The 19,694-nt window shown below is 34.9% G+C and overlaps 1 protein-coding gene across 1 annotated transcript in view; it reads left to right on the top strand.

Moving 5' to 3' along the window:
- LOC141901205 (trafficking kinesin-binding protein 1-like) overlaps positions 1 to 16,743 on the top strand; it is a 284,033-nt gene extending 267,290 nt beyond the window's left edge. Inside the window, exons 13-15 of the mRNA XM_074788317.1 lie at positions 12,343 to 12,486; positions 14,425 to 14,542; positions 14,869 to 16,743. Of these exons, the coding sequence (XP_074644418.1) occupies positions 12,343 to 12,486; positions 14,425 to 14,542; positions 14,869 to 15,523 (917 nt within the window). The 3' untranslated portion in view covers positions 15,524 to 16,743. The remainder of the gene's footprint in view (positions 1 to 12,342; positions 12,487 to 14,424; positions 14,543 to 14,868) is intronic.
- The last annotated feature ends 2,951 nt before the right edge of the window (positions 16,744 to 19,694 follow it).

Here is a 19,694-nt window from a genome sequence, read left to right as displayed (position 1 = left end):
TACTTTATTCGGCCTAAATACAAGTATATAACACACTCCTATCCGTAAGCTGGGCTCACACTTGACATTCGGAGTAAGCGTTCGCCGTGGGGGAAGGGAGTTCGCTGTGTCGTGTTTTTCGGGTTGTACGCGACTTTTTAAGACTTTAGGCCTACCGGTACTGAGCTTTACTGTCCCAAACAATCACAGTATAATTGTTGTGTTAATTAACGGACTCATTGGATTGAACTTCAAAACAAAATTTACGATATTTAGGAGGGTTGTTATTCAATAGGCCTACGACCAATCTGTCCGGATGTTAGGCCTACGCATATACATAGGCCTACATAGGCTAGTAGCCTCTACTAAGTTGAGGCTAAGTTCACTGTAAAGGAGGAATCAGATTTATTAAAATGCATGTTAATTAGTGATTAACTGGTTCTGACTTGCAACGATCAATCACAATTATCAATTTTATTGGCAAAAATGAAGATTTTTTTGAAAATTTCGTCTGAGCAGTCAGCCTTATAAGCCAGACTTTTCATTTGTGTTTTTCCCTCATAAATGAAACTGGTATTTCATTAATTCCTAATGACTAAAGCTGGACGTAGGTCGGCCTTGCACGGCTTGCGACTCACTGCGACCGCCAGCGATGATTGTGTCGCAACGACTCATCGACCTACACTCCCTTGCGACGGGTTGCGACCGTCAGCAAAACCAGTCACTAGGAGTCGCACGTGTTCTACTTTCTGCGACGCGACACGACTGTCACAACCGACCTACGCGCTCTTGCGACTGGCAGAAACTAGTCGTATCGCGACCGACTTGCACCAAAACTTGCGATGCTATGTGAGGATTGCGTTGCACGGCTGTCCTACGTTCGGCTTTAAGGTTCTGCGGAGCCCAAGAAATATCTTCTTTTTTTTTCGTTCAAAAGACCCTTCGCTCGAAAATTCTTTCGTCGGAACACAAAAAATTTCGTTCGAAAAGAATTTTCTTGTCAGAACATTAAGTTTTCTGTTCGAACAAGTATAATCAAAAATATTAAGTATTTCGTTCAATCGAACAGAATTGTTTTCATTCAAGCATTCATTCAAAAAAAATGGTTTTCGCTCAACCAAATTTTTTTGACAGGACAAAAAGTTTTTCATTTCCACAATAACATAGCTTTTTATTCGAACGAATTCTTTAATCAGAATGAAGAAAGGTTTTGGTTCAAACAAAAAGCATATTGTTCACTCAAACAGAATCGTTTTCATTCGAACGAGATTTTCTTGTCGGAACATTGAGTTTTTTGTTCGAACAGATATATTGTTCGATCGAAGCGTTTTTCGTTCCAAAGAGCAAAATTCTGGTGGAACTAAATAGTCTTTTCATTACAATAAGTAATCTTTATTCGAACAAAATAATCTTTTCATTCGAACACAAAGGTATAATCTGAACCTGGGGTTACTATGTATTCAGTATCCATATTATCCCTTTCAGGTTGAAGCCCATCTTCCATGTTTCTGACCATGAACGGAACACAGCTTGTTTAGGTCGTTTTAGAAATATACTCTGTCCGGTACATTTTGAATTAGGTCGTTTTGGAAATATACTCTGTCCGGTACATTTTGAATTACTCTGTATATCATCTATCAGGAGAGCGAAGAGAAGATGACTGAGGATGCTACCTTGCGTGACTCCACTAGTTAGACCGATTTATTCCAAGATGAAAATTCGGCCACCTGTTTTCGTTCAGAGAAATATCCTGAGCCATTTAAGTGACCCATCATTGATACCGTTTCCGAATAGCTTATTTTGTAATTGCTGATGTTGGACCTTATCGAATGCTTCTTTTGAAATCCATAAAGATTAATTGGGGCCTAACAGTCCATTTTCCAGAGTCAAATTACCATCTGGTCCAGTCCTCCATGGTTTCAAAGTAGCGTCATTGACGGTTTGTCAACTGTCCTTTTATAAAACCGTTTTGACAGTTGAACAGGATTCTAACTTCCCTTCGATTTTTAGGCCAGCCGCAGGCTGAGCCTATTACTATACAAATGGAGCGAATTTAAATGACATGGTTTCCAGGGCAAAGGCTCTTTTACTGTGCAACTGAGCATATATTCATACAAATCATTCATCAACGCATTATCCATTCTCCAAACTCTACGTAGCTGAATTTTGAAAGAGGGCCTTGTTAAAATTTATATGAGCTTTTTCGCGAATATCTGATCGCAAAAATATTGGTTTTGAAAAGCCAATCAGAAAGCAAAGACTCCTCTATGATTGGCTTCGCCGCAGAAATCAGCAGGTGTTCACGTGAACCCGCGGTATCGTATACCGTTTTACTTCCGGGTTTTATTTTAAGATCTAAAATTCTATTTCAAGATCGATTTCTGTGAAAGCTTTAGTTGATTTGGTTTTTGGGAGGAGTATTTTTACTATGGAAAATATCATTGACCATTGTGCAAAGTCCGGGAGAAATAGCTTTTTCTTAAATCGGATAGATGACCTTGATATGCCATTTAGCCATGTGCTCAAACGACAAATTCAATCAAATTTTATTCCGCAAAAAATATCAAATCCAATTCAATTTTACTTAATTGAACAAATAAAAACATCAAATCCAATTCAATTTTGTTTTATTGTGCAAATTTCAAACAATTTAATTCTATTCCGCATTAAATCAATAAGACCAAGGGAAAAGATTTATCTGAGGTATTTGTTCCTGCCAGATCCAGTCGCTGTCTGTGCTAATTTTCTTATTCTACGATTGTATTGTGTAAATTATTAGATATTTACTCTGAGCTGGGAGTGTATTTTGACAAATTTAACCCACAAAATGCATCATCATTTGCCATTTTATGAAAAGCTGACAGGCTGGCCATAGTGCCCCTTGGGGCTCTTGTTATGGCATGTTGCGGCTGCATCAGCTTACACGCGATCGTCGACACAATATTCAGACAAGATCAAGAATACGAACGAGGATGTGCAGAAAACTCGTTATCGCTGCTTTGCAGCTATATTGAAAAATTATTTCTACAACACATTTACAACCAATATATTTTATATTTTCATCCAATTTGACAGTCTTTTTCTTCATTTGAATTATATAATTTATTTAATTCGTGAATATATTTATGAGTCTTTAATGATTTTTCATTTTTATATTTTTTATTACTGATTTCACAACATTTAATATTATCAATTCTATCTGAAATATAATTGATATTATCTTTTAATTCAGCATATTTGATTTTGCAATTATCATAAAATTCCAATGACTGTTTCAAACTATAAACTGAAAATGAAACTAATCCTGTAAGCATTATAATTGATTTAATATTCTGTTGATTAATATATATAAGATGTAATATTTCTAATACCTTACTTTCACTCATTTATTTATTTAATTAATTCACTAATCTGATCAATATTAACTTTTTTTATTTTTATGATTATTATTTCCATTTAATTTCTTTAATTTCTTACTCAATTTCATATTTTCATTCATCAAATCCTTAGTGATATTTTCATTTTAAAAATATAATGCAACCAAAATTAAACCTCCTGCTACAAGATAATGTTTTAAATCACTTTTTCCAGTTGGAATGAAATCTTCCATTTATTTAAGAAAAAAATTGATAAATATTTAATATTTTATAATCATTTTTAAAATATCAAACTTTTATATGATTAAATCAAATAACAATTAAACTTACAGTCTTACAGTTATTCATTAACTAATTTCACAATATTTTAACTATTATATATTTGAAACATACAGCTTAATCTTATTTCAATATATAAATAATATTATTAGGCCAGCCGTAGGCTGAGCCTATTACTATACAAATGGAGCGAATTTAAATGACATGGTTTCCACACAAAAGGCTCTTTTGCTTGCCAAGTGAGGGCATATTCGAACAAATCACGTATTTAAGCGTAATCCATTCTCGGAATCGTAGCGAGCAGAATTTTGAAATAGGGTCTCATAAAAATGTTTTCTGCATTTTTCACGAAAGTTAAATCGGGAAAATTTCAATTTTTATCAGCCAATCAGGAAGTTGTGTCTTCCCTGTGATTGGTTTATCTGAAAATATCAGCAGCTGTTCACGTGAATTATCGCGATTTCATTACTGGCGCTTTTGCGCATGACGTCATGTATCAACACGCGACAATACTTCCGCGTTCGCTACGTGTTCGCTGATTGGCCCATTTACTGGGAAATTCCACAGAAGCCTAATGTGGTTTGTTACAAGCGCTGTGATTGGCCCGACCCGATTCTGGCATGGCTTTAGCTTAGTGGGTTCGAATCCCTTGACGGGTGAAGATGATGGATCCTATCAATATCTATTGAAACAAATAAGTTTCCCGGTTGGGCAGCCGCGGATATCTACCGGAAGTGTTCCGGTTCGATATTTCGAGGTTTCTTTGAATTTTGGAGTGATATTGAAATCCGGTAAATACCAGCGGTAGATTGTGAAAACCAATTGCATGATATTTGTATTACTTAATCAACGAAAAGCGTCGGGGCCGCGCCAGGAGTTTTCGTGATTCAAGTAGCGCAATAGCCTACTTCTTCGTGTTCGTCCACCTCAATTTTCACTCCGCCGATCTCTGACACGGCTCTGTCCCCGTCGGCGCTGTGATTGCACTTTCGTACCACCAAAATTTTTTATTTCTATATCAGGGAGGTCTGGAGAATAAAAAAGTCAAAATTTGGATATCACATAGGCCTGATTTCATCGAATAAGTCGACCATGGTCATTACGTTTCCGAACTTATTACCACCTAAAACCGTCTGAACAATTTTGTCACAACCAACATTTCGTTTACAGAAATCAGAGGCCTTTTTATGAACCAGCAAAATCGAAATAGATTAGCTATTTAGATTATATAGCCGATTAGTGTCAATTAGCATAACCGAGTATGTTGGTTGATAAAAACGCCAGCCATAGAAATTATCCAATATGGCGCTGGTGCGAAATTCGAACCGAAGAAAAAGGATATTAACAATTGCATTAATATTAATGCAAGACAGCCAGTTGGCTTCGCTACCGCAGGTTTATCTGGAGAAGCAAGTGGAGGAACTTTTGAACTATACCGCATCTGCAAATACCGTTCTTACTTATAGTGAAACGATAAAACATTTGAAATTAAAATGCAAGCTGAGAGTTGAAAATTACTGTTGCTACACTGTTGCTAAATATTGTGATGACGAATTTCGAGCGAGATTTAGGATGTCGAAACAAACTTTTAAAGTGCTTCTTCAGTTCATGATTCCTTATATCGATGCGGAAAATGAGATTCGAGATTATAAACTTACCATACAGAAGGAAAAGCAGTTATTAATTTACATACATTATGCAGCCACATCAGATCCTTTAATGAGAATTGCTGATCTGTATGGAGTATGTGAAGCAACAGTGTTCAATATTATTGGTGAGTTGTTTTAATTAATGTGCATTAAATTTATAACTATGCCAGTCACTAAAATGATACAATACTCGGGGTCTCATGACTGTGAATATGTATTGCTTTTAATTATGATACTGTTATTTCAGGGTTTATTTCGTCGGTAATCGTGAAGCACGTAATAGATCGAGTAATCAAGTGGCCACAAGGTGAACGTCTGACTCAGGTAATGGCTGGATTTGAAAAGAAAGCAGGATTTCCAAAAGTAGTGGGTGCAGTAGATGGAACGCACATACCAATTAAAGCACCTATCAAAAGCCCTGAATCCTATATTAACCGGAAAAAGTTCCATTCATTAAATGTGTGCGCTGTGTGTGATGATGAATATCGGTTCACTCATGTAAATGTTGGATGGCCTGGATCTAGCCATGACTCCAGAGTCTTTAAAAATACTGAAATTTGGCTTGCTGCTGAGGACATGGTTAAAAGGAGAATTCTATTCCCTGAGAGCTCACATCTCCTTGGAGATTCTGCTTATGAACTGAATGACTTTACTATGGTACCATTCAAAGACACTGGACATTTAACTCGGAATCAAAAAGACTACAATTACAAACATAGTGTTTCACGTGTTGCAATTGAGAATACCTTCGGAATCCTTAAAGGGAGATTTCGAAGATTAAAGTACATCGATATGCATAATGTGGATAGACTTATTGACTTTGTAATAAGCTGTTTTGTATTGCACAATGTGTGTCTTGCAACTGAAGATAATATCGATGAACTGTTGAGGGAGGGTCGCGGACTTGTTGCGGATCACGATATGCTCGATATTAATGAGGCAGTTAGGCCCAGTGCAGATGGCAAAAGGCATGCCATTGCAATTATTTTGTCTACTTTGTGAGATTGCTGGGTTACGCACAGCTCACTTACGATCATAACTGTTTAGATAGATTAATTATAATGCAGCACAGTCTGTCCTGATCAAATCTTAAAAACCCGAAAATACATATGTTACTTGCATTACTAAGAATCCTCTAGGTCATTTTTGATTTTCAAGAATAAATTTTTTTCCATTTTAAGAAAATCTTTTGTTCACTTTAGTCAACACGTGAGGTACCAGTATAGCATCGGTGCAGTGGATAGTAAATGGTTAAAGGTTTTTCATGCCACATGACAGGATGACCAATGCCGTGTGATATGACATTCTTTCTGCTCGAAGTTAAGGAAAACAATCAAAGTATGCAAATTTAACAACTGATTTATTAACAAAAAGTAAAATCACTAATGATATAGCTTTATCAAACAGTCTATAAACAAATGAACCAACATGTCCCAACATTTGGATAAGCACATAATGTTATTAAGCTTTACAGCTGCATCAAGAATATGCAATTATAAAAACATACTCCGAGAGCTTTCTGACAATATTAAAGTTTTACACCTTGTCAATTAGACACTTAAGTAATTCAAGTTTTTTCTGCTCTGATGCCTCCAATAATTCTCTCTGTTTTCTCATCTCCTCAAAAAATTTTTCCTGGCTCTGTTGACGAGATGCTTCCATGTCCTCCAACACCTTCAGGAATTTAGACTGTCGCTCTGACATACGTTGCTTTTGGCGACATCGTTTCGGAAGAATATTTGGGACGGGGATATCTTCCTCATCGCTAGAACTTTGCATAAATGAATTGTTAACGATTGGCATGTCACTTTCTGCAGTTGATTCAGTCTGCGAAGTTGACGACAAAGGAAGTTGAGAGTTTTTCACTAAAGCTGGTCTGCTATTAGGCCTAGTGCCCAAGTAACTATCAAGTTCTTCATAATATAGGCAGGTTTTCGGTTCTCTACCGGTTTTACAATTGTGATCGCGCGTTTTCCTATATACTTGAAGTATGTTGCCCCATTTGGTCTTTAATTGGAGCCATGTATAATCGAAACCTTGCGTTTTCATTTTCTTTGCTATGTCCTGCCACAGAGTTTTCTTTTTTGTCTTGCTGTCATTGAATTTGTTTTGGAGTGCTTTGTGGTGATCTATCAGAAGTAAGACTGCTGCACGGGGTATCTCCTCAGCTAAAACAAAATATAAATTAATGACATATTTTTCAAAGTTTTGTCATCGCTCGAAGCAAATAAAGTGAATCAGTCTATTTACTTCAAGTGATGACACAGGTCTTCCATAGACACAGTGACTACACGCCTGACAATTGTAAACAATGCGCTAAATGAATATGGTATTAACATTAAAATACTGATGAAAACTAAATAAAATCTTACACTTGACACCATTAGTGGCATCATGAAATGTTCTTTAGAATGGATTTCCTGCAATTTTTTATAAAACTGCATACCTGTTTTTCGAGCAACTGAGTGGCCTGGTGGAACTGATGTGCTAGCCTCTCTTTCTTGGATAGCTGTGTCTCGTTGCTCGCTTTTCGGATTGATTTCGATTCCTGAAAAAAATCAATATTTTCACAATGTTTCAAAAATTAGATTGTAAAGTCCATTGATAAGCATGATTCCAACAAGTTCCCTAAACCTACCTGCTGAGGGTACTCTAAACGCTTCCCTATAATTTTCAGCTAACTGGTTTATAGTCTCCTGATCTGAAACACAAAATCAAACATGTCGGAATGCATGCAGTACCGTCCCTAAAAATCGATTCGCCAATTAGGCCTAATCTCAACCGGGTTCCTCGGGTGACTGCATTGATCAATATCATTATTTTTTTCTCTATCCAGATGCAGGCCTACACGACTAATAAGCACGTGTTTAATAAATCCTGAAATACTTTTTTACTTACCGCCTTCCATTACTTTCTGATATGTTGCATGATCTAAGGTAAATTTTACCATATTACTATCAATTTCTAATGAAAATTCATAGCATGCCCTGCAAAGAACCAAACACATATGTAAGTATGTAACCCAATGAAATAACTAATAAGCCAATCTTGATGATATAAGTGTATATCACCAGTGAGTAAACTTACACAGACTACCCAACTAGCCCTGTGTGATGAATCATTGAAATTAATTTGAATTTGTGAACCAACCACACAAACCTCCAAAAATCTTTCTTCGGATTGACTAATTCCCCGAAAATATCGATTGAAAATAAAGAAACACTCATATCTCAAGACCACGTTATATAAATATATTGAAAGTCACGTCTGATGAGAAAGTTCACGCAATTTACTGTTACTTACACAGCACCCACTTCTCCGGAGAACGCCATCTTGGATGGATTAGGTAATCGGCATACTTGCTCGCCGAGCGAGTATGCTGAGTATGCTAATCGATTATGATAATCAATGTTCATAAAAATGACGGATTATGACATAATCCATGCTCATAAAAACGTTTTGCATACGCGAGTATACTAATCGAATGTTCATAAAAACGCCTCAGGTGTTCACGTGAATCCGCGGTATCGTCTACTGTTTTACTTCCGGGTTTTATTTTAAGATTTAAAATTGTATTTCAAGATCGATTTCTATGAAATCTTTAGTTGATTTGGTGTTTGGGAGGAATTTTTATTTGCTCTACAGAAAATTCATCCTTGACAATTGCGCAAGGTTCGCGAAAAAAAGGTTTTACCAAATCGGGTGTATGACCTTGATATGCTAATTAGCCATGTGCCCGAATTGCAAATTCAATCAAATTTTATTCTGCCAAAAAATGTTAAATACAATTCGCTTTCCGAGAGTTAATGGTATGCTGCATGGAACTAAGTTGTTTTGAGATGGGTCTTGAAGCTATTGAGGTCGAGAGATAACCATCTAGATAGTTCGTGAGAGTTCCAAAGTTTTGAAGACGCTTCAAGGTAATGTCTTGATATTTGTTTTATACGTGTATCTACCCTATCTACCCTAGACACATCTTCAGGCCAAAAACTGGCCCTATCAGATTCAAGATGGCCGACTGGCAGCCATTGTTGTTCGCCAAAATCAGCACTTTTTACACATTTTTGAAGTTTTCGAGGGAAATTTTGAAGACACTTTTATCAATAACCTTGATCATTCGTATATATTTGTATCCCCTGAGGGCCCATCGGCATGATAAAAATTGAGTCGATCGGACTCAAGATGGCCGTACGGTGACCTTTTTTGTTCCCAAAAATGTCAATTTTGGCCTGAATTCTGAGTACTGTAGCTTTCTAATGGTGCGCCATGTTTCATTGCAATTTGTAATGGGTATTCTTTGGAAAGGGATCTTTTATATCCGAGAGGGTATTTTTGACCAGGCAATTATGACGCACTTGGCAGCCATCTTGGGGTCATCAGTACTCATTCGTAGGTGGAAAAAAAGTTTTTCCACATCATAATTGATACTTAAGCATATTTTGCTACTATAATCAATTGGAAAGTTGTAGCTCATGACATGTTCTATGATCGAGGTGAGTTTCAAGCTCATTGGTTTTTTTATGGCCACCAGGGGGCGTTGAACAATACAATAACTTAGTATTTCTATATTACATTCGTTCCTGCTGTCTGTGTTAACACCCGATTTTACTATGTAAATGATATTGAGCAGGGAGTGTATATTGATAAATATAACCCACAGATTACATCATTTATAAAAAGCAAATCTGACAGGCTGGCCATTGTGCCCCTTGGGGCTCTTGTTCTTTCCATAATTGATATGTTTAATTGTTTGATAATGTTTTGATTTATGTGATCTTAAATATTTACCTCCGCAATAACAATGCACTTTTTCATTAGGATTGAATTTTCTAAATTCATCATCTAAATTACATTGAATACCAATATCTTTAAAAGAATTATTATTATTATCTGATTCACATTGAATTCCAATATTTGATGAATTTTCGTTATAGATAATTTCTTTCTTATTAAAATTAAAATAATATAATTTTCGTGTTTCAATTCTTAAGTTAATCAAATCATTGCAACCTTTAGAAAGGATTAAATCATCATTTCTTACATTGAAAGGAGTTTGAAGAATATTTATCATGTTCTCATCTTAAGTTCCTTTATAATTTAAAACTGTATTAAATATTTTAGGATTTTTAGCACCATTATCAAAAGTATCTATTAGTTCAGTAATTAAATATGTTTCATTTGATAATATTTGATTAATTACAGTAATATTATCTATTTTATATTGTCTTGCATACACTAAATTTGTTGCTGAGATATAATTTTTAATGTTAAATAATGAAAATAAGTTATTAGTTACATTTAGTTCGATTTTGAATTTAGGTTCTTCTGTCTTCATTTTTATAACAATACTTTTATTAAAATGAATTTTCTAGATTATTTATATCTTAAAATGTAAATTATTTTACTCACACTATTTACTCACACTTTTAATATTAAAAGATCTATATTATTTTACTCACACTTTACTCAAACTTTTAATATTAAAAAATTTAAATTATTTTACTCACACTTTGCTCACACTTTTAATATCTTAAAATCTAAATTATTTTACCCACACTTTACTCACACTTTTAATATTAAAAAATCTAAATTATTCTACTCACACTTTTGATATTAAAAAAATCTAAATTATTTTACTCACACTTTACTCACACTTTTAATATTAAAAAATCTAAATTATATTACTCACACTTTCGATATTAAAAAATCTAAATTATATTACTCACACTTTTAATATTAAAAAAATCTAAATTATTTTACTCACACTTTACAAATTTATTATTTCTTTCTTTCGCGGGAACTTTTAATTTACTTTGAGCACCTCATTTATATACTAAATTTTTATTAAAATAAGTTAAAAATTGAAAAGAGTTAGAGCTCGCTGAAACCTTTCATTCTAGAATAATTTTTTACCCTTATTGGTTACTGAATGATTTATAGCATGTATCACATTTATATATTTCGTTTTCATTCTTTAAATCCTCTAATTTAGTTTCTAATATCATCATTATATTCTAATTTCAATTTATTTTCTAAATGTGTTTTAGTTTTAATATGTCTTGCTTTTTGAGATTTATCTATATTGATTTTACATGTTGGACGGTAGTACTTCTTATTTGCTTCCATTTCAATATCAAATTTTTTATTAGAATTGATTTTAGAAGTTATGCATATATAAAATTTTCATTTATATATGTTATTCATTTATATGTTATTCATATTTATGGAATTATTAGAGTAATTGTATATATAGGCTTTCATATCAAAGGTTGAAGGGGAGAGTGAGTAAAAAATAAAAATAAATTCGAGCGTGCGAGAAATTATTTTTATTTTTTATGAGCTCGACAAAAAAAGGCAATAAATTAAAGGCGATCCATCTAAAATTGGCTCTTCATCATTAAGCACGCTTGAATTGCGTGCATGAATACGCTGATGGATTATTGAGCCAAATTGATTAGCGTGTAAGAACACTGTGAAGATAGCATGTGAAGATGGACCAATATTGAGTAGTATATAGTAAATTTCATTGTGCTTATCTTATAAATTGTGGTATTTAGGGCTAAGGAGGACTGAGCATGCTAACTTATCCCCTTTTTTCACCATAGATCGCTCATCAAATATATCGAACTACATTCATTGGTTCTTGGAATTAACTTTTAAGTCTGCCAAAAATCTAGTCCCAAAAGAATTTCCAAAACCCATGAGTATTAATAACCATTCGCTTATCACTCATATGAAATAAACGTGTTCTATAATTGTTGCAGGTGTATAGCCAAGGGTAATGATCTTTTTTCTTGTGGTGTGGTCTAGATCACTATTAAATGAAAATATTCTTATTTCTATTGACCAAAATCATCTCCATCTAAATGCGTCTCTTTCAGTTCATATTCAGAATAATTTGAGGATTACATCATTTATTAAATTGCCTAGATATTTTCTTTTTATCTTTACAAACCCTATGCAATAGCTGGCAGTTTTTTGAGGCAGGATTTCTAATAGTTAATTTAAAGAGTATCACTGAAATCGCCCTATTAATGAATGCAGATTTTATTTTCAAGGATCGATGACTCTTTATCAATGGCAAAGGCTGGCTACACCACATTTAGGAGTTCTTCTTGATGAACATCCTGGTGTTCAGATAAAAGGCGAAAAGAAAATAGATCTTTTTGAGGAGTATGATCTAAATGACTTTGAAGAAGATGGTACGTATTTTAGAACCCATTTACATTAACAACTGGCCATACGCTGGTGTATTGCTTGAAATTCAAAAAGCTACAAGCTGTTGAATTTTCACTGTTTCTGAAACGTCTTGATATTAGGTTTTTAGGCCAGTCGTAGGCTGAGCCTTTAACTATACAAATAGAACCAATTTAAATGACATGTTTTCCAGAGCAAAGCGTCTTTGAAGCATTTCCAGAGCAAAGGTTCATTAAAGCATTAACCATTCTCCGAATCCTATGAAGCCACGTAGAAAGCAAAGACTCTTCTATGATTGGCTAAGCCGCAGAGATCAGCAGTTGTTCACACGAACCCGCGATATCGTCTACTGCTTTACTTCCGGGTTTTATTTAAGATCTAAAATTGCATTTCAAGATTGATTTCTGTGAAATCTATAGTTGATTTGTTTTTTGGAGGAATATTTTCATTTGCACTACAGAAAAATATCATTGACAATTATGCTTAGTCCGGGAAAAATAGCTTTTTCTCAAATCGGATGGATGACCTTTATATGCTAAAGCTAATTAGTCATGCGCTCAAACTGCCAATTCAATCAGATCTTATTCTGCTAAAAAATTTCAAATCTTTTATTGGCATGGCGCAAATCAATGCTAAAAATCAATCCTTTGAAAATTTTAAGAATTTTGTTTCGCTTTATTTTGCTCTCAATTGATTTTTAGCATTGATTTGCGTCATGCCAATGCTAGTAAAATGGATCGAAAGTCGTAGTAAAAAAGGCGTGGATTGATTTTTAGCATCGATTTGCGTCATGCCAATGCTAGTAAAAGGGATCGAAAGTCGTAGTAAAAAAGGCGTGGATTGATTTTTAGCATTGATTTGCGTCATGCCAATACTAGTAAAATGGATCGAAAGTCGTAGTAAAAAAGGCGCAGACTACTCTCATTTTCATAGTAACTTCAAATTGACGTAAAGCAATAGACACAGCAGAAATTGACTAAAAAAAGAATAATGTTTCAATTAATCCCTACAACATAGCGTCGCCAGATTTATGATTTAATGGTCCAAAAAGTAATTCTAACGCATTTTTCTCGTTAGTTATGTGGTAGATGAGAGGGGATGAAGCAATCACATATTGATATGTCTGCATTGACACTGGCAGTAAAGAATGGGAAATGGCCTCTGGTCACAAGGGGGCATTGAATAGTAGAATAACTTAGTGTTTCCTTATTATATTGGTACCTAGGCATATTTTGTTACCATAATCAATTGTAAAATTGTAGCTCAGGTCATGTTCTATGATTGTGGTGAGTTGCAGGATCATTGAGTTTTGCATATGGTCACCAGGGGGCGTTTAATAGTAGAATTACTTAGTATTTCGATATTATATTGGTACCGAGGCATATATTATTATCACAATCAATTGCAAAATTGTAGCTGCTGACATGTTCTATGATTGTGGTGAGTTTCAAGGTCATCTGTTTTTTTTCTAAATGGACAAAGGGGGCGGTTGAATATTGAAATTGTCAGATAGTTGAGCATTTGAAACCACTTCCCAAGTGGCCATGGTGTTCCTGGACCCCAAGTCCTTGACATCTAGGCAAAGGTTGGGGAAAATAACTCCTTTTCTCATATTGGTGCAAAGCATCGATTGCCTTGATATGCTATTAAGCCATGTGCTTGTATTGCAAATTATATTTTATTCCAGAAGAAAATGAAATTTAATCTTTATTAAAATAAAAAATCAAATTCAAATTGAAATCAATGAGACAAATAAAAAAATTTGGTCTGAATTTATCTTGCCGTATTCCTGCATGTGAAGAATGGATAGTATATACTCAAAATTACATAGGAGAAAGTTTATTATGACATATAGAACTCACAAATCGATTGCATCATTTACGAAAAGTGAATATTAAAGCTAACATTTTGTATATTCACTGCATGCTATCTCTTTTCTTCAGATGAATATTATCCTGGGAAATGTAGTGAAGGAACTCTAATGACATATACCTACACAGATGCTACAATATTCCATTCGGGAAAGATTGCAAACAGTGATAACACTGTAGTCACATCATGGTAAAATTTATGACAATTAAGTACTTGAAAACAAGATTGAACTGTATACATTAAATGAAGCAGAATGTTTAATTTTTCTCGTATTTGTTACCCACAAATTGCCTCATTTCATGAAAAGCAAATATGCCATGCCATAGTGCTCCTAGGGCCTGTGGATTCATCTACCATACATTTGAATCTATGATATCGTATTAGTGTAACGCCTGAAGTGTGACTGCTATAACTGCAACAGATACATAGTATATGCAATACCAAATATTAAAGTGAATTCGTGAATAGGCCTAAATAAGCTGGAAAGTTCATATCACATGTGCTTTGGCTTTCAGTTTTTCATCCCCACGAGCAGCAATTGATCAACACGCGACTGTAGGATTACATTCCAGTTTAAGTGCTACCAACTCTAATCAGGCTGCAGTTGTTTCTGGAAACCAAATGAGTGATGGTCCTTCCGTCACCGATTGTGTTGGAAATGATGTGACAAAAGGAAGATTTTATTCCAAGGTCAATCATAAGAAATACGATAAAGAAGTCAGTTGTCTAGAAACTACAATAGCATTCATCCCAACATATGGAATTAATGCGAAAGACAAGTATATGGAGACTTTTTCTCTAGATTTGACTGATAAAATCAAAAATCTAAGTGCACGAGAATTCTTAATAAGGGGCACTGACATTTTTGTCCCACATCTCAAAGCAATTGATTCTGAATCGGATTTAGATTGCTATATGGTGAAATCATCATATCAGAATTTGGTTTCTGCGGAAAACTTTGCTTCTGCTGATAGGACGACATGCGTACCAACGACACAACCTAATACGTCAAATGAAATATCTGGAATATTAGAACCGTCAGTGCGTATTGAGCACGTCCATGTACGCAGTGGCCCAAATTTCGGAGTAATGGGAACTTTACCATCATTACATAGAATTAACACTTTAACAGGTAATCCAAATTCAGAAAAGTGTAGATCCGATGTGTGATAAAGAATGATTCGTTAATTGTGTAGAGACTCACTGATGAAAACGTATTCAATAAAGTAATGGAATAATGTTTTATAAATGTTAAATTTTTAGGTACAAGTGCTCTATTTTGTGTAACATCAATTAAATTATTAGTCACTGATACAATTATTTGTATTTATGTTAGGAATATTTTGTTTTGACTAAGTCCTCGTTTTGTTGTGATTTCTGCCTGAACCTTAAGTTCATACAAAATAATTTAACCATGATGAAGGCCGAAAAAGTGGGACATTGGATTAATTGAAGAATGTGAAGGTATATAATTGTAACATGTTACAAACACTAAACAGCCATCGGTGATAATCGCAATGTTTTTCCATGACATGCTACTTAGAGAACGTGTATTTGCATCGCTTAATTGCTTTATTAGTAATAAGGAATTTAGGAAGTCTGGAGATACTTGGGCATTCTAATGGTCTGCCTACGATTTGGCCCGGGCCAAATTGGCACGGATCAGATTCGAGCCAAATTTGGCCCGTGCCTTATCAAAGAGCGCGTTCACGCGCAAACCATTCACTCGATACTTAACAATGCTCAAACAAAGCGAAGTGGATCATTTCCGGTGCCAGTTGCAATTCAAACGCAATCATTTGTCTGGTGCTAAAATTTGGCTCGGGCCTGGTCCGACGTTTTTGGTCGGGCCAAATTTGGCCCTGGACAAAATGCTCGTGTAATCGCGGCTTTTGATTCTCGGCTTCGTGCCGTGTCATGCAATTAAATAATTGATTATTCCATTTTTTTTAAAGAGAGCAATGGAGGCTCCATTTGATCCTCTTTCAGTGCAATTTGTTGAAAAGGACTGTTTTCATAGGCCATTCAAAGGATACCGCGTTTCTCATCATACTGAGAAAAATAATGAGGGAGGTGTTCATTTTTAGCGAACCTATGGTTCGCTTTTGCTATCACTAGCTGATGACGTCATGCTTCCAATGCATTTGCCTATCGCGAAAAATTTCAGTAAAACGGGTGGCACACTTTTATCTAGATGGTCCTGAGATCTGATTTTTTTATCTGAGGTGTCATATAGTATCTATTTTACAATCTGAAAATTTCATAGAATTCTGAACTCGTGTTTTTGTGAAATAATCGAAAATATACCAAAATCGAAGCAAATTGCCGTTCTTTTTGTATACATGCGTTTCTGTGAAATCAAAATAAACCCGGACTGCTAGTACTATAAAGTTTTGGGTGTTGTTCAAACATTTTCACATAATTTTAGCTGGAAAAACGTCTAGATTTACTTCCAGGCCGATCTAAACGCAGGGGTCTGACTCTCGCCTAACTGTCTAATAACGTGGCTCGACCTATGAACTATCGTTTCTTGGATAGATCCAAGAAATATGGTAGCCTATTAGGAACATTTTAAAAATTCAAGTGTGCACAGAATTCGCCGAATGGTGGATTTTTATTTTAAATTCGAATCAATCGAGATCAAGGTTAAATTTTATTTCATAATATTTCAGTCGCAATGTTGACCTTTTGTTTTAACAGATCAAAGTTTCAGTTTCTTTGATGTTATTTGTGAATGACCCCGATGCGTCTCCGTACACTAGAGACACCGCGCACTACCGCGCATTTCCTGGTTTATTCACACGTGTATCTACACGATATTTCTGCTGATTGAAGGTAAGATATTCTATGAATAATGATTGTCATGTTAGTACGGGACCGACGGACAGGATATCAAATCCTCTTGTCTAGTATTACACTGTGATTGCAATTCAATTCAATGCAATTTAATTTTCACTTTATTTCTATTGATCTTACGCATTGTTTTACAGATACCGGTACCCCAAGAATGAATCACCACCTCGACTCATTGAAGCAGGAATTATAGATTTTAAAAAACACGTTTCAACCAATATTCTAAGACAAAACTTCTGATATGATTAGGCCTAGCTCCTATCCTGTCTTTTGATATGAATATTATTATAATAAATAAATATGGTTATTAAAACAAGAGTTGCCGTTTGATTTTGATCGCTCCTTTGAAGGTTTGAAAGGCAATGTGTATATCTATTTTCCTCTTCCCATCTTGCCACCGGCCCTTGCAATAAGACCAGCGTCTAATCCATTTTAGACATGGGATATAACAAGTCTTTAAACTGCCTATTAGTTAATGGTCAGGTGAGCTACAAGACCATTGGTCTTTTATTGTAACTGTAGTTGGTCTTTTCAAAATGGAAAACCTTGAAATAAAATACTAAGAAGAAGATTGAAGCGCTCGAGGGAGTCAGCTTTTTCGTTTAAGTAGAAAATGCAGTGATGATGGTATCAGGGAGCCAAGTATTTACTTTTGGATTGTTGTGAGCGAAATAACCTCATGACAGTTTCAAACCCCGATCTATACAGGCCACCCGATTTATTGCCGACATTGCACATTTCATAACATTTATTCATTTCCGAGCTCGAAAAAAAAGCGAAAAAGATTATATAAACAATTAATTATTGATGCGTGTGGCCCGGTATTTGGGCTCATTTTATTTCTACCCTATCCTTGTCATTTGTTTTTTCAATGCACGCATCACAGGGGTTTGGCGATGGGCTTGATTTTATTTCCGGGTTGTTGATAATCTCGCAGGAATGGCGCTAAATATGAACTGCGCATAAATTCAAAATATCACGGAAATTCCTTGTGTTTATATTGTTGATTTATCCGCTAAAAAGTTACGATAAACAATTGATCATTAAGGATCATTTATCAGACGGTCGTGACGCTTTACTATATAAAACTACAATGGATGAAACGCCAGGCCTCCGCTGTACTTAAATTTTCAGCCAGAAAGTTGGGACAGTCACGTGACATTCTGATGTCATCACATTTAAAACTTCAACATGAAAAGTTGACGTAATCACAGACGGATATCAATTGTCAGATTATGATGAAATTATGAAATTAATAACTTATAAAGAATAAATTATGATCAAATATATAATTCATAGACAAAAAATGCATTTGAATGTAAGTTATTCTCAAATATTTTTCGTATCATAGTTTCCATCATGGATGCTTCAGGTTCGCATTCAGTCAAATAAGAAGCGTTAAGTCACGTGACTGTCCCAACTTTCTGGCTGGCACGACTTGAAGGCGTTTCATCCCTTGTGATTTTATATAGTAAAGCGTAACGACCGTCTGATAATGATCCTTAACGACCAATTGTTTATTGGAACTTTACAGCGGACAAATAAACAATATAAACACAACGTTTTTCCGTGATATTTTGAATTTATTCGCAGTTCATTTTAAGCGCCATTCTCACGAGATTATCAACAACCCGGAAGTAAAATCCAAGCCCATCGCCAAACCCCTGTTGCATGTATGCACCTGATAGCGTCCCCATTGTGACTCTGTTTGACAAATGAGTAAAATAGAGTTAACATATAAAAATCTCAACCCCAAATATCCCCGTCTCTGTATCAGAATCACATCCGTCCAAAGTATAGAAAAAATACCTGGACCTTATATGAGTAGAAAGATGTAAACTGTACCACGACAATTAAGTATGCATGTACATGTTATAATTAAACTGAATTGTTAGTAAAATCTACTTGTGAACCCAAATCTGGTACCAAACTCAAAGGAAGATTGAATATATTAAATCATTGACCCCAACTTAGCCAAATCGTATAAGTGAACTCTAAACCAGATATGGAAATCAGCACATATTTTAAAGGGTAGAAACCCAGCCTGTTCTGGTTTTTGCCTGGTTTTGCCTATATTATGTAATCCTTTGCTATTTTAAGCACCACTATTGAACTGTTTTCGTAAACTTATATCTTAACGTACCGTATGGGTCATTTCAGTATAAATGGCCAAAATGGGAAGGTCAAAATCAGCAAATTGACCCGACGTGTAGGATCAAAAAAAGTTATGGAAAAGACAGCTTATACATTACTGATTTAAAAACAGTAATCAAGTCAGACAGTTTTTGATCATATCTATGTGAATTTTTGATGGAAACTTGTTGCTTCGGACTATTTTTGCTGAGTTATGTCAATTCTGCCATGATTTTTTAACTCATTTTAAAGTGATTGGACTTGGTTTTTTTCTGACCAAGCATTCCAAAGGGTATAATAGCTACAATTTATCATCATATTGCAGTCATTTTGACATTCCGGCGTCATAAACCAT

The sequence above is a fragment of the Tubulanus polymorphus genome, chromosome 1 (genome assembly GCF_964204645.1).
Source record: "Tubulanus polymorphus chromosome 1, tnTubPoly1.2, whole genome shotgun sequence".
NCBI classification, from domain to species: Eukaryota; Metazoa; Nemertea; class Palaeonemertea; order Tubulaniformes; family Tubulanidae; genus Tubulanus; species Tubulanus polymorphus.
The sequence above is the reverse complement of the archived record's forward strand: the minus strand, read 5'-3'. Positions and strand labels throughout refer to the sequence as shown.